The 15,844-nt window shown below is 45.2% G+C and overlaps 1 protein-coding gene across 1 annotated transcript in view; it reads right to left on the bottom strand.

Annotated features, from left to right (window-relative positions):
* LOC132376865 (two pore channel protein 2-like) overlaps positions 1-15,844 on the bottom strand; it is a 39,730-nt gene that overhangs the window by 11,750 nt on the left and 12,136 nt on the right. Inside the window, exons 5-9 of the mRNA XM_059942765.1 lie at positions 12,509-12,625; positions 12,061-12,179; positions 11,754-11,855; positions 10,125-10,251; positions 6,743-6,944 (exon numbers count right to left, since the gene is read on the bottom strand). Of these exons, the coding sequence (XP_059798748.1) occupies positions 6,743-6,944; positions 10,125-10,251; positions 11,754-11,855; positions 12,061-12,179; positions 12,509-12,625 (667 nt within the window). The remainder of the gene's footprint in view (positions 1-6,742; positions 6,945-10,124; positions 10,252-11,753; positions 11,856-12,060; positions 12,180-12,508; positions 12,626-15,844) is intronic.

Here is a 15,844-nt window from a genome sequence, read left to right as displayed (position 1 = left end):
CCTTTCCAGGCTCAACCCAACCTCCCCTTCCTTCTCACGAAGCCTCCAAGGTAGGTATAATCCACACCCTTCCCCTTGAACCCCTATGTTCTTCTCTGCCTACCCTCCCTCCCTGCCCCTTCTCAGGGACTCACTCAAAGCAACAGCCTCTATAACAAGTTGGCCCATCACCCCGGGCCAAAGTACAGTGGGCACTTTCTTGACCGGCCGGGACCCACCCAACTGCGGAGGTGATGCCCTTGACCTGCTGAATGCCCGGAGCCAGCAGGCTATTCTCCATCACCCCATGCGCCTCTCCCTCACCAGGATGCTGACCACGAGTCCACTGGGCTGGTTCTCAAATCTGTTTAGGCGTGAACCTCCTGTTACATACAACTTAAAGAAATATCAGTCACATCAACGGATGAAATCAGATTGTACACGGAGTGTTGCTGCTCCTTTGAAAACCAAGTTGAATGCTTTGCAAACTTTAAAGAAAGTTGCTGTAATAAATTGCAGGTACAGATCAGGTATAGCTGAGACAGCTGTTAAAGACTGGGGTGAAGTTTTATTGGGCATTTTTTTTTTTTGAAGGCTGAGTTGTTTTTTTAAATTAATTAATTAATTAATTTATTTATTTATTTATTTATTTATTTTTGGCTGCCTTGGGTCTTCGTTGCTGCACCGGCTTTCTCTAGTTGCAGAGAGCAGGGGCTATGCTTCGTTGCGGTGCGTGGGCTTCTCATTGCGGTGGCTTCTCTTGTCGTGCAGCACGGGCTCTAGGCGTGTGGGCTCAGTAGTTGTGGCTCGCGGGCTCTAGAGCGCAGGCTCAGTAGTTGTGGTGCATGGGCTTAATTGCTCCACAGCATGTGGGATCTTCCCGGACCAGGGATCGAACCCATGTCCCCTGCATTGGCAGGCAGATTCTTAACCACTGAGCCACCAGGGAAGTCCCAGAGTGGAGTTTTTAAATCCTAGAATGCTTCTCATTTAGAGGCCTGGAAATGAGTAGGTCTCCATTTCAAGTTTTCAGAAGTAAACAACGAATCATGGTTCTACAGGTGCCACCATAGTGGTTTATGCAAGAAAGATGATGGGGAACTGCCACCAACAGACACCCAGGCAAAGAGAAAGCCGCAGCCTCGTCAGAAGTGTGCCCTCATTTGAGTGAGGAGCCTGAATCAGACAAAACCCTGAGTGATATTAAACATTCACGTTGCTATTTTCCTGAAGAGTCAGATGGTCCTAAGAACATGAAAGAACATGAGTCCATCAAGTTGGATGAAAAACACTCTTATATGTCTTAGGATATCTTAGTTCCTGGGTCTTTACAGTTAGAAGCAAAATGCATAGACATGTCTTAATAGCCAAAATGTGTAGCATCCGCTGAGGGGGAAGGGCAGCGTTAGAAAATTAGATGATGTGATAACTTGGATCCAGGACCTGGGCTACGTGAGCTCCACCATCAGAAGGTAGGGAGACACTGACGTGACAACCACAAATAGGGTTTGGGGGGACCTACTGACAAGAATCCAGCCAACACATCAGCCATCAAGTAACCTCAACCAACGGAGAATCCATCACTATCACAGGGCTCACATCTTTTAATCCAGAAGATTCTATAGAACAAGAAAGGACAAAGAGAATCAAAAGCATGGTAATTTTGTGTCAAGAAAGAATTTGTACCCATCTGGTACTTTATGTTGGAGATCAGGGGTCAGCAAACTTTTTCTGTAAAGGGCCAGAGAGTTAGGTTTTGTGGACAATATGGTCTCCATTTCAACTATTCAGTTCTGCCATTATAGCATGAAAGCAGCCATAAACAATACACAAATGAATAAGCATGGCTGTGTTCCAGTAAAACTTTAGAAAAAACAGGCAGTGGCCATATTTAGCCTGTGGACCATTGGGTACCAACCCTTGTTGTAGACATATTATTCTCCATATTCTTTGTTAATAATTCTATGCAGCCCTTTTCTTTCCACATCTGTAAGTTTCATGTTTCTCAGTTTAACACTAGATTTAAGTCTAACACTTTGGGCACTAATAGAATCCCAGTGCTTAGCCCTGGACACCACACCTGCCCATAACTGCTGATCAAGGGGGAAAGCGAGCATGTTCACAGAACTAGCGATCTCCCTGCCTGTACTGAGGGGAGACCGTCGTGAAGCATGAAATTCTGTTTGGCTTTCTGTTATTAAAACTGTCTTTGAAAGTGTTGGTTAAACAAAGGAGTCTTTGGACACCCAGACATCAGAAATGACCGCTATCTCCTATAAAAGATAACCTGCGATCCCTAAAAGCCAACAAATCTGATTGGCTGTCTTCCCTAAAGATGTGTTTGCCCTGGTAACGGTATTTAAATTGACATCGCTGTTTTGTAAAAGATAAACTACTGGGGAAGTCTGCTAAGCCATGAGTTCACGGGCGCCTTCTTGCCACATCCATGAAGCTCTAATAAAATCTGTGACTCAGATGGATTCCTTTTTTCAAACTAGATGAGTGCTGGGCTCATTTAATTTACAAATAGGATCACGACCCAGGCGGCAAAACTGAGCAGGGCTCAGGGCGGGGGACCCAGACCTGTGGACTCCAGTCACGAGCCAGCCAATGGCAGCCAAGGTCATGGGTGTGTCACAAGGGTATCTGCTCACCTCTTTGGCCCCCTCTCACCTGCTCAGAAGGTCAAGAGCTACTTTGGTTGAATGTCCCCAGGGCATTAGAAAGTAAGAGTACTGCACAGGTGAGGTTTGTCACTGTCGTCCTGCTGTGGCTTTGCAGCCTCAGACCAGGTGGAGTCGCATCGTGTGAAGGGGAAAGGGCAGCAGCTGAACCAGAACCATGGCGGTTCTGTGCGTTCGGCGTAAATGTTCAAGTTTGAGATTTTGATAGACTAATAATACGAATATGACTTCCGAAGATGAGTAGTATTGGGGCGTGGGGGACGGTAAACCATAGAAGAAAGCTCTAGAGAAGGCAACAGTCTAAGGACAGAACCCCCAAAACAGGAGTTACGGGCTGACCTGTGTTCCCTGAAATTTCATTTGTTGAAGGCTTAACTCCCAGCACCTCTAAGTGTGCCTGTATTTTGGAGATGGAGCCTCTGAAGAGGTAATTAGACTAAAAGGAGGTCATTAGGTGGGCCCTAATCCCGTATGACTGGTGCCCTCCTAAGAAAAGGAGATTTGCACACAGACACGCAAGGAAGGAAGATGGTGTGAAGACACAGAAGACAATCATTTAGGAGCCAAGGACACAGGCCTGCCAGACAACACCTTGATCCTGCACTTCCTGCCTCCAGAATTGTGAGAAAATAGATTTCTGTTGTCTAAGCCCCCCAGTGTGTGAGACTTTGTTATGGCAGCCCAAGCAAACTGATACAAGCAACGATTTCTCAATGAATTGTTAAATGAATTGTTTTAAAGTGAACGCTATGCATTCCTTAAATTCTGAATGGAGACTTAAATGTCCTCCCAGAATTAAGAAATCAAGGAAAAATTCTTTATGCTTTAAATGTGCTATCCCCTAAAAAAAATAAATAAATAAACCAAACAAACATAACAAACAAAAAGACTCACTAGGGTGGAGGAAAAAAAGGAATTTCAAGCTTAACGATCACCTTTTTTCTTTTAACAAAGTCTATGAAAAACTCTCCGCTTGCACAAATGTATTAAAATGCTAAGGAAACTAGGTCTTGAAATGATTTTCTCCTTGACACAGGTGCCTTCCAGATAAAAACTTGAACTAACAAATCAGTTTATAAAGTCTGGCCCCCACAAGTATAAAATATGTAAAACAACAAAATATTCATTTAAACAGTATTTCTATATTCTATTTTCTTAAGAAAATCAGATGGGAACCAGGGAATTCTAACTTCATTTAATGTTCTTAGTGTCTCTACCTAGTCAAAAAAATTTTTTTTAAGATATGCAAATTTACAATAGGCCAGCAGTTAGTAGTTGTAAAAAGGCCATTAGGGGGAAAAAACAAGTCTTCATTTTTTTTTTGGTAAAAAGGACACATTTTAAAGATCTGGTTACACACTTAAAATCTAAGGACTTCTGACCAAAAATTAAACTGTTCTAAAATTACTTTATAATACAAATTAAAATAATTTAAAATTTGAATTCAAATGTATTTAATGCTCCTAGGAAAGGAAAACTAATAAATTAAGTTGTTTTGTGATTTAGGGTTTAAAATGTGGCTTCGCATCTTTTTCCTGATTTTATCCAATGTAAATGCAAAGTGCAAATATGGAGTTTTTGCAAACTTGTTTTGTTTTTGCAAAACTTGTTAGTTCATACAAACTTTGTTTTCTAAAGAGGCTAAAATGGTTGGAACTTCTAACATTCCTCCCCCTTATCTTATGGGTCAATTGGTATCATGATCTCAGCTAACATTTAGGTGTCTTTAAACCTAAACATAGGCCAGAACCAAGTGGCATGATTCAAACTGTGTTGTGATTTAAAAACTCGAATCTTTATCAACTGGCTTGTGTAAATCACATGATATTGTAAACCACAAGGCCCTACAGGGTAACTCGCTTAAACTATATGGGTACAGTGTCCAGAGTTTCACGCTTCTCTGACAAATCCTTGGTGTCAACAGGGAATCAACTACCCATGATTTCTTAAACATATTTTCTAAAATTACTAATTGAGTTCAGGGCATTGGCCTAATGCATATTGAGATAAATAGTCAATAACTTGCATTTACCTAAAGACATAAGGAAATTACCAAAGAAGTTACCAAAGAAATTAAGATGCTATGTTCCCATGTGTTAATATGTTGTTCTTCATGACAGCCAAGTGTCAATAGTTAGACTGACCTTATAAACAAAGAAACACTGTTCATCTGAGTGTGTCCTGGGGACCATGTGTATCTTTTCTGGATGAGCAGGAGATACCCAAGTGTGAAGGCCTCACCAAGCCCGACAAAGACTCCTAAAAGCCCCTGCTCCTGGGTTTGCAATAGCTCATCTTGTAAGAGCAACCCAGGAATTCACGCTACAGGAGGAATCGCAGAGACAGTTTATAAAGCCCTAAAGCTTCATCAACATCTTCAGAGTCTCAATTCTCTAGAAGCAGCAGAGGTATTAAATCATCAAAAGAGAATTCTCAGAAACAGAGGGGCTGAGGTCTAGGAATCCTGGACTGACATGGGCCACCATCCCACCCCAGTTCTTGGAGTGGGAGATCCAAGGGGGCCCAGGTCCCGATCTCTCCTCCAAGTCCCAGAGCAGTGCTCGTCCCTGGAGGAGGTGCATGGTCCCTGGGCCACGGCTGGCCCTGTCCTCGTGTTCCCCCGCTCACCCCCATGAGATCAGCTCTGAAAATTTAGAAACTTATAGAACAATTGACAGGATCATTTCATGTCTGTTGGCTCTAATAATGAAAAATTGGGACTTGGGTTTTACATGTTTTTTTAATTTCATTTTTCTAGTTATTCATTTTTGTTGTATTTTACTGCATGCATGCATGACAGGCTAGAAATTTAAAAGCTTCACTGCACTTCCCAAAGAGCTTGGGAAGCACGGTGCTCAAGGGTTGTCCAACCGCCCTTCCCCCACCGTTAGCAGAACCCTAACCCTGACATGGGATATCACAGAGCATCACCGCCAATCCCTAACGGGGGCACCAAAGCCATCTCTTCAGGGTCTGAGAAGCCTGGCTCCTGAGCCATTGAGCTGGGTGGCTGAAGGGACGTGCCCAGGGCTCAATGGAAGGCGCCTGTCAAACCCTGCTGACCTTCCATCCTGGATCCAACACCCTCATTGGAAGATGCTGGCACCACCCATTTAGCAGTGTCTTGCCACACAGTTCTCTTTTCCCTGGACACTCAGGTAAGTTCCAGGGAATCACTGTCATTTCCTTCTTCTCACACACGCACCGAGTCCTAAAAAGCCCATGGCTCTGCTGGACCAGTTTGAGAGTCCTTGTCTCATGTAAATTTATATTCTATCAGACCTCCCACTCCATTTGGGTGTGTTTCCATCTAGACTTTTCTTGAAACTAGAGAAATGTGTGTGTCCTACAGTTTGGGGTGTATTTTTTTCATCTCACATCTTTCCCCACTGTTACCTCATCTTCACAGTCATTTTTAATGTCACCAAAATTTCCCGTTAAGTGACCCTCAGAATTTGGGGCAGCTTAGAGTAATGATAAAAAGCAGGGGCCTTGGAGTCAGATGGCCTGTACCACGCTGCAGCTGTGTGGCTCTGGGCAACCGACTAAATCTCTTTGAGTCTCAGTTTCCATATTGACAAATGAGGACAACAAGACCTCCACCTCGGTGAGTCTGGGGAAGATCACAAACACACAACAATCATGACAGTGTCTCATGCGTGGCAAGCAGGCTACCAATATTAAACATGATTGATAATAACTATCAACCACTAATACATGAATATTTAGGTGACTTTCAACCTTTCAAACGCTAAACGCAATTTAGACGTTTATTTATACAGCCCTTTTCCATATTTTAGATGAGCTCCCTAAAGCAGAATCCTGGGAGGGGAATGACCGTGTTACAAGGTGAAGGGCTTCTGGAAGGCTCATCACACGCTGACACACACCACGACACCCCTGTCAGAACACAGCGTCAGGAACCTAATTCCACTGTGACACTGCCAGCAGGGAATGCCAATATACATTCTCAGTTGCAAACTTAAGAAAATGAACAAACATCCCATCACTTTTAGGAGCCCCCCACCCCACTTTTTGATGCACGGGGAAGAGGAACTTCAGCGGCCAAGGCTTCTTACCCACATACCCCTTCTGTCCCTCGTCGGAGATCCTCAAAAGGAGCTCCAGGTGGGAACTGCTGATGTCTGGCTCCACGACCTTGGCCAGCTGCCTCCACTGGGCCTCCTTCACCACAAACTCTGTGCCCACCTTGACTTTCAGAATGTTGAAAGCCTCTATCATTTTGTGACGCTTCAGGTATGCCAGTGTGCGAATCTCATTCTTGAAAAAACAGAAGTATGTTTTTTTAAGAGGAAGATTCAAGAAAGTCTTGATTTTCCACCTTAAACATTTCAAGGCAATGGAAGAGTTCATCTGAGTGTGTCCTGGGGACCATGTGCATCTTTTCTGGATGAGCAGGAGATACCCAAGTGTAAAGGCCTCACCATGCCTGACAAAAACTCCTAAAAGCCCCCGCTCCTGGGTTTACAACAGCCTATCTTGTAAGAGCAACTCAGGAATTCACGCTACAGGAGGAACTGCAAAGAGAAGTCACCAATGGTTCTGCTAATTCGCAAGGTACCAAATCCCTCCCCGGCTCCAGGGATGGGTAGCTAACCCCCACCTGCAGAAACAGAACTCAGCTTACCAAGTGCAAATGAGGGAACCCCGGAAGGATAACCTGTGTGGTGAGAAACAGAGCAGCAGGAGGCAGACAGGTCCAAACTCCGCTCTGCCCAGGAGGAAGGGAGATTCCAGAAAGGAAGGAAATCAGGTTTGCTGCTGAGAGAGAGGGAGACACAGGAGAGGGAGAAGACAGATCTACCATTAAGTCAATCAAGAAAGAGAAGCGGAGGGGCAAGAAAGGCAGGGAAGTGACACTAGGCTAGAAGTGGTCAGAAAGAAGAGGTCCAGGGCAGGAGGGTCAGAGAGGGTTTGCCAGGAGCTGCCATCTGGCTTGACTGTGCACAGGGAATCTTCCAGACAAGGAGAACCCCCCTCATGTTACAATCGGCCACCTCGATGCCCACCCCTACTGCTCTCTGTAAGCTGATTACATGGCTAGACCTTAAATTCTTTTCTTTAAATTGAAGTAGAGTTGACTTACAATGTTGTGCTAGTTTCAGGTGTACACCAAAGTGATTCAGTTTTACATATATATATATATTCTTTTCCATTATAGTTTATTACAAGATATTTAATAAAGTTCTCTGTGCCATACAGTAGGACCTTGCCATTTATCTATTTTATATATAGTAGTTTGTATCTGCTAATCCCAAACTCCTAATTTATCCCTGTCCCCCTTTCCCCTTCGGTAATCGTAAGTTTGTTTTCTATGTCTGTGAGTCTGTTTCTGTTTTGTAAATAAGTTCATTTGTATCACATTTTAGATTCCACATGTAAGTGATTTCATATGATATTTGTCTTTCTCTGTCTGGCTTACTTCACTTAGTATGATCATCTCTAGGTCCATCCATGTTGCTGAAATGGCATTATTTCATTCTCTTTTATGGCTGAGTGGTATTCCATTGTACGTATGTACCACATCGTCTTTACCCATTCATCTGCTGATGGACATTTAGGTTGCTTCCATGTCTTGGCTATTGTGAATAGTGCTGCTATGATCATGGGATACATGTGTCCTTTTGAATTAGAGTTTTCTCTGGGTATATGCCCAGGAGAGGGATTGCTGGGTCATACGGTAACTCTATTTTTAGTTTTTTAAGGAACCTCCATACTGTTCTCCATAGTGGCTGCACCAATTTACATTCCCACCAGCAGTGTAGGAGGGTTCCCTTTTCTCCACACCCTCTCCAGCATTTATTATTTATAGACCTTACATTCTTAATGGGTACAGCTGTGTCTTCATCGCCTTTGGCTCCTCAGAACTTTGGTGTTGGGCACAAAAAACACACTTAAGATACGCTTGCTGACTGATCCATGTGGCAGAAGATTAATTTTCGAGAAGTGTTAACTAAAAGAAACACTTCTTGGGGGAGGGGCAGCAACAGTTCTGTCCAGCGCACCAGACCCTCTAGGAATGCCTCTTTCTGCCCAGAAGGAGGAAGTCAGAGGAGGAGGGTCACTGGGAGACCTGGCCTTGGGGTCGGGAGCAGCTGAGGTGCCCACAATGCACAGACTTCTCAGAGCCTGGACAGGCCAGACACCTTCAAAGTGAGGTTGGCCGAATCTCAGGCTCAGCCCACCACCCACTTCTCCTTAGCTGCGAACATTTAAGTTCTCCGCGACTTTCTACTTGCCCCGTGGTGGGAATATCCCTAAGCAAAGAAAAATTCATAACAGAACCAAAAGGATCTAACTCAAAAGGCTATGTCTTCCCTTAAAGAAAACGACCCTTGGATGAAATGTTTCTCTGTGCAATTAGTTTTACAATCCTAGAAAACAGCCAATGAGAGGCGTGCTCAGGTGGGGGACAGTGGGGCCCGCAGGTGAGATGACCCAGGTATCCTGGCAGATTCCAGAAATAAAACACGCTGCGCCCCAAGCGCTCAGAAGCCTCTGCCCATGCAACACCTCCAGGAATTCTCCAGACATCAATCAAACAAGAAGGCACCAGGGCAGAAACTATTGGCTTTAAGGTATTTTTGCTTCTGTTAGAGGTGGGGAAAGGAGCTTGGAGAATATCCCCAACCCCAATGATACACAAAACATTTCCAGGAGCCATGAACTATTAGATGCATTAAGAGTGAGGAAGAATGGATGAAGAAGATGTGGTCCATATATACAAGGGAATGTTACTCAGCCAGAAAAAAGAACGAAATAATGCCATTTGCAGCAACATGGATGGACCTAGAGATTGTCCTACTGAGTGGAGTAAGTCAGAAAGAGCAGGACAAATATTTTATGATATCACTTATATGTGGAATGTTAAAAAATGGTACAAATGAACTTATTTATAAAACAGAAATAGAGTTACAGATGTAGAAAATAATCTTATGGTTACTGGGGGGAAAGGGGAAAGGGATAAATGGGGAGATTGGGATTGACATATACACACTACTATATATAAATAGATAACTAATAAGAACCTACTGTATAGCACAGGGAGCTCTACTCAATACTCTATAATGACCTATACGGGAAAAGAATCTTAAAAAGAGTGGATATATGTATATGTATAACTGATTCACTTTGCTGTACAGCAGAAAGTAACACAAAGTTGTAAATCAACTATACTCCAGTAAAATTAAAAAAAAAAAAAAGTGAGGAGCAAAGCCAGGACCTCTTCCCGCACATGAGGCTGGGACACACCGTCAGACCCACTGCAGACTGGCAAAGAACCGCCTGGCCCAGCAGAGGACAGCAAGGCACCAAACGAGCCTTCAGATTCACCAAAGCAAAAGGTAAATGGACACATTCAAATATTTAGCAAATGCATTTGCCAGCCTCCCTGCTACTGCACCCAGCCCGGCACCCTGACCCCCGGATCATGCATGTTACCTTTAAGTGCTTCCTATAATTGTTGTAGACAACGGCCAGAAAGACGGACATGAAGATGTAGGTGTTGATGATGATGTAGGTTATAAAGTACAGAGAATACCACCAATTGAACTCATAGGCAGGCATCCTAGAAGGAAATAATTATCTTTCATGGTTTCCCGTGCCCTGGGTCCACAGTGCATAGAAGGCTGACCGTAGGTGACATCCCACGTGGACAATCCACGTGCTCGAGGCACAGGAAAACATTCTCTCACTCTAACTCTCCCCACAAACTGTGCTATGAGGCCTCAAAGCCATAATCATCGTCAGTGCTAAAGAGCTCGCTCCAGACTGCCTTCTGAAATTCTTAGAGCCTTAGAGAGGTGCCAACTTTCAAAGCAGGCAGGACCTTGGAGATTCCCCCATCCCTTCCTTCACAATGAGAAAATCAAAGCCCAGAAAGGAGAGCCACTTGCCCAGAATTACAAAAAGAATCTGAACTATGGCTTGGAGTTATACTCAAGGCTCTTCAGGGACACCAGACTGCCTTGCTGGGGAGCAGATAATTTTCTGTCCACATTGGGACAGTGAGAATGAAAGGTGTACCATTAATAATGGTGCCGGGACAAAAGGCATAAATCGGGATGCATGCTCACGCCACCTTCAATGGAAACTGGATTTTGTGCAGGAGGGGATGTTGAGGGGGGCAGCCTAAGGTTGAGGGAAAGATCCAAGAAAACACAAGGAGGGCCAGGAACTTCACCTTGCTCACTTTTTGCCAGAGCCAGGCCCAAGAGTGAGCAGGAACCCAGAACAAGTTGATGTGATGATCCTACACACAACTAGACAACAGAAAGTCCGCCCCTCTCCCGCAGTGCAGTATGGGAGGAGATGGGGGTTGATGTTTGCAGTTAGAATTCTATCTACACTCTAGAACCCCAAGAGCTATCTACTCAGGGTAGCACTGGTAAATAATCTTACCTCCATGAACAAGGCAAATCCATAATATACAGGACATTAGGGGGGGAAAAACCGTAATGTTTTTCTCCTAAATAATGTCCACATGTGTGGAGAATTGGCATTGGGAGAGCGGGGGGAGGTGACAACTACTAACTTTTACATTTCTTTCCTGCTTCATTTAGCCAGAAAACCACCTCAATGCTTAGGAGAACAAGCCATGATTCCTTTACAAAAATGGCTTAGGCGTTTCAACTCAAGACTCAAAGAAGATTCCAGAATAGAAAGTGGGCTCAAATATTTAAGTTGTATCTCCAGAGATGTCTCCTGTTGCTTTCATTTTTTAAAACATTCATCTAAATTTAGTTTTCAGTAGAGTCGGTAGGCTGTCGTTAGTGCCAACACTTTGCACTCTTCAAAAATTTTACAAGGGACTTCCCTGGTGGTCCAGTGGTTAAGACTCCGTGCTTCCACTGCAGGGGGCATGGGTTCGATCCCTGCTCAGGGAACTAAGATCCTGCATGCCGCACCGTGTGGCCAAAAAAAAAAAGAAAAAAAAAATAGTATACAAACATTTTACAATGAATATGAATAAACAGAAAATCACTTTTTTTTTTCTTACAGCTGCTTTTAAGAAAGTGAATTCTGTTACGGTAACAGATGTCCGTGAACACGAACTGGGGACTCACGTACATGACATCGGGGCTGTTTGCGGTGGTGACCAGCACGTAGAGCTCAAACGCTATGTCCAGGATGTTGGTGAAGTAGGGCGATCCTTGCACTGTTTTGAGACCCCTAAAAAGGAACCAGCAACACAGAGTGAAAAAAACCCATGGACATAAATGAAGCTGCGGTTCCGGACACACTTTTCCCCTTTCGAGAACCCTCCTGGAGTGCCTGAACCAGGAAGATAGCATCTAGTGACCGATTCTGCCACGAACGGGCTGAACTCAAACGTGGGAGAATTCTCAGGCAGAAACTTCCAGGGCAGCCTGCTCACCTATCCCCGAAAAGCTTCAAGGCCATGAGGGAGAATATCAACACGCTGAAGATGAACAAGAGGAAGACGTAGAGGATATCGGGCAGAGTGTTTCGGATGCTTCGAAAGGCCCTTCGGATCTGTGAAGACAACATTTCATTTCGTTTACGGGCAATCAGCTAATTTTCTGCAAAAACAAAAACCACACCCCCCTTAGCAGATGCAAACTGGTATATCGAGAATGGATAAACCACAAGGTCCTACTGTAGAGCACAGGGAACTATATTCAATATCCTGGGATAAACCATAATGGAAAAGAATATGAAAAAGAATGTATATATATATATGTGTATAACTGAGTCGCTTTGCTGTACAGCAGTAATTAACACAACATTGTAATTCAACTATACTTCAGTAAAAAATAAGTTTAAAAAAACACGCCCTTTTGTATCCTAAATCATATCCTTACCTGACGACTTTCAGGGAAATTAATTAGGAAGACTGGCCTCAAGGCCCTTGACCATCGAACTCCATGGATGTTAACAGCCTCCAGGGACCCATAGGTAATCAGATCAATCAAGGTCAGCTGTGAGAGACACAGGACAGCGGTGTTGGTACGGACAGAGGACAGAGGAAGTGACCAAGTGGATGCATGTTCACTGACCCAGAAGGAGGGTCACAATACGTCATGGAAAAAGGCACGTTTCATAAACAGCATAATCTGGTTTCATAATAGAACATTAATAGCAGCTGTCGTTTGAGACTTTACTATGTGCCATGTCCTCTAATAAGCTTTCCATAGATTATTCCGTTTATCTCACCACACCCCTAAAGTGGGCACCATTCCTGGATGGAAATGCTTGAGGCACAGTGAGGGAGATCACGTGGCCCCGGTCGCACAGCCAATACGGGGGGCAGACCTGGGACTGGAACGCAGGTAGTCTGGCGTCAGAGCCCCAGCGGTTACCCACACTGCTACATGCACCCACACTACATCGTACTTGACTTTAACTTTTCTTCAATTCTGCATATGAGATAGGTTTTCTAGCCCAGCAACGGGGTAGAAATATCTAGACTACAGAAAATTTTTATCATTCCTTATTAAGGTCAGTTTTTGATCCTGAGGACAGGCAAAAGAAGAAGGACCCAGTGCAGTTTAGAAAAATACAAGTTAGAAAAGAATAATCTACCGTCATCAAAAGTGTTAGCTCAGTCCCTTTGGTGGCAAGGCATAGAGGATCGAGAGAGAGCCAACGCGGGGGAGAGAAAGGACAGAGACACAGAAAGACGCTGCCGCTGGCTGCTGCACTGGGTGCCCACTGGAGGGAACCAGGGTGACTGTCCCTGGGCAGCGTGGATGGACAGATCACCAAGGCTTATGGTATCTGAGGAGGCTTCCCGGAGAAGGCAGTCCCTGACGTAATCTTAAAGCAAAGACAAAAATTTAAAAGGATAAAACCCAGAGAAGTCAAGAGCCATGGCAGGCAGACACAGTAAAGGGACTCTCGGGAAGCAGAGGGTCCTGGGGGTGGGGGCAGAGGAGAGCAGGAAGTGACCAGACCCCAGACCGAGGGCAGGTGGCTTTGAGGGCCAGGCTAAAAAAGCTAAGTCTTATTCCCAGGGCCTGGGGAATCCAGAAAGTCTTTCAAATAAGGGTGATGGAGGCAAAGGAGTGAGACCCCCCCCAACCCCGGTAACAGATGCAGGACAGATCTGGACGGGGCAACCGTGTCTCCTCATCCAGTTCACTCCATACATCTTTACGGAGCGCCTCTTACGTGCGGGGTGTTGTTCTAGCTCCAGAGAGAGAGCAGAGAGCTAGCTAGAGAGTGCCTGCCCTCAGGGGTGCATCCTCCGGCAGGAAATAGCAGCACTGATGTCAAGTATGCTCTTTGGCAGGTGGCGGGACCTGCTCCGGAGAAAACCTAGGTGAGGCGAGGGGCTGAGGGCGTGCAGGGAGGGGCAACCAAACAGCACTGCGAGGAGGGAGACATGGGCGTGGGGAGGGACACAGAGCTTCAGCCACGATGAGGACTTTGGCTTTTTTCTGATGGGATATGGGAAGCCGCTGAACGATCTGAAGCAGGGAGCACGCTGACTGGACTTAGGATTTGGGCTTAAAAAGCGCCTGTGAGCCCATCATATTCTAGGCTGCACGCTGGGTGTCTTAGGAGATGAGGAGGGACCTCTGACCCTGTCCTAGGAGGGGGCCACGTAGCAAAAAGGGCCACAAAAGAGGTGCCTGCTCTCCTGGAAGAAGAGCAGGGGTGCCTTTTTCTATTTTATATACTCTATTGTTTGGATTTCTCTTTCTTCCAAAAATAACCTCTCCCCGCACTTTTTTTTTTTTTTTTTTTACAGTTTTCCCACCCATCTCATTCTCCACCTTCCTGTGTCAGGTAACACTGTTTTCTGGACTGAACCCAAGCTGTGGTCACAGGTCTCATCCCAGACTGAGTGTTCTTGCATTCGTTTTTTTAATAATAGAAAGTGAAGATACTTCTAAAAAATAAGACCAGACAGATACTCTGTGTATTCTGAGCGTTCAGCAGACGTGTGAAGGGAAGTCGAAAAAAATAGAGAAAGGGCGAGAAAAGACAGTGGACATTCTAGGCCCAAGAGACACTGCACGCGGAGGAAGAGCATGTGGGGCAGCAGGCAGCTCGGGCGGCTGGAGTGGGGGGACCGCGTGAGGCACATTTGCAGGATGGTTGGGTTGGAGGGCTCAACAGTCTGTGGGGCTCACAGAGTTTTTTTGAGCAAGGGAGGGTCGTGATCTGAGGTGTGCTTCGGAGAATTAACCCAGCAGTGGCATCTCAAATGCATGTATCAGGGATCTGAGGTTGAGGTGAGTATGGCAGTTCCTGAAAGGGGAGACGGGGCTCTGGACCACACCGTGGGAACAGAATGGCGTGCAGCAGAGAGATAACGCGTGGCCACGTCAGACCACGGCAACGGTCCCAGTGGGGAGAGGGGGAAACGGTGCAAGAGGCATCCTGAGGGGGTTTTGGGGAGGACGGGGATGAGAGAGAACAGAGGGAATCCTGACAAGGAGGACTTGGAGTGAGTGATGGGAGATAAAGCACCACAGACCAATGAAAAACAGCTATGGGAGTCGTGGGATGAAAAGGGTGGGTTTGGTCCCTTTGAGTTTGAGTTGAAACACTGATGGGGAAACAAGTAGGTGGCCACAGAGTGAAGAAACTCAGAGGGGAAACCAGTATCAGCTACAGCCTGGGGACCCCTACCCACCAACTGTTCTTGGAAGCTCTGAGAATGGATGGCCCTCCAGGGAAAGAACATCAAGTAGAAAGAGCAGAGACGAGGACTCTGAGGGGGGTTAACTGGGAAGAACTGTGGTTCAGGCAGGCTGCGTGCTGTGCTGAAATGCTAATTATAAAGTACCCTCAGCTCATCACTGCCCGGGCCCCTCTCTCATCACAGCATTTCAGAGCACATGACCCTGCCTCACTTGGCATAACCTCTTAGCATATGTCCTTCCAGATTTTTCTATGGATCTCTAACACTCCTTCCTCTTTTCTTTTAACAACGATATGCTCCAACTGTATTGTAACCTGCTCTTTTGGCTTAATGGACCATAAGCATCTCTCCTTGAGAATAGACACGAAAGTGCATTTAAGGCCATTTTAACAGATGTGGGTGTACCATGATTTATTTATTTATTATTGTCAGGAAATCCAGTTGTTTCCAATTTTTCAATACTATGAACAACTCAGCCATGACCAATCTTGTGGCTAAATCTTTGAACACATCCTTTTTTCCTAAAGATCAAGTCCCAGGATTG

This window comes from Balaenoptera ricei, chromosome 13 (genome assembly GCF_028023285.1).
Source record: "Balaenoptera ricei isolate mBalRic1 chromosome 13, mBalRic1.hap2, whole genome shotgun sequence".
Classification (NCBI taxonomy): domain Eukaryota; kingdom Metazoa; phylum Chordata; class Mammalia; order Artiodactyla; family Balaenopteridae; genus Balaenoptera; species Balaenoptera ricei.
Note: the sequence above shows the minus strand (reverse complement) of the source record. Positions and strands in the feature narration are given on the sequence as shown.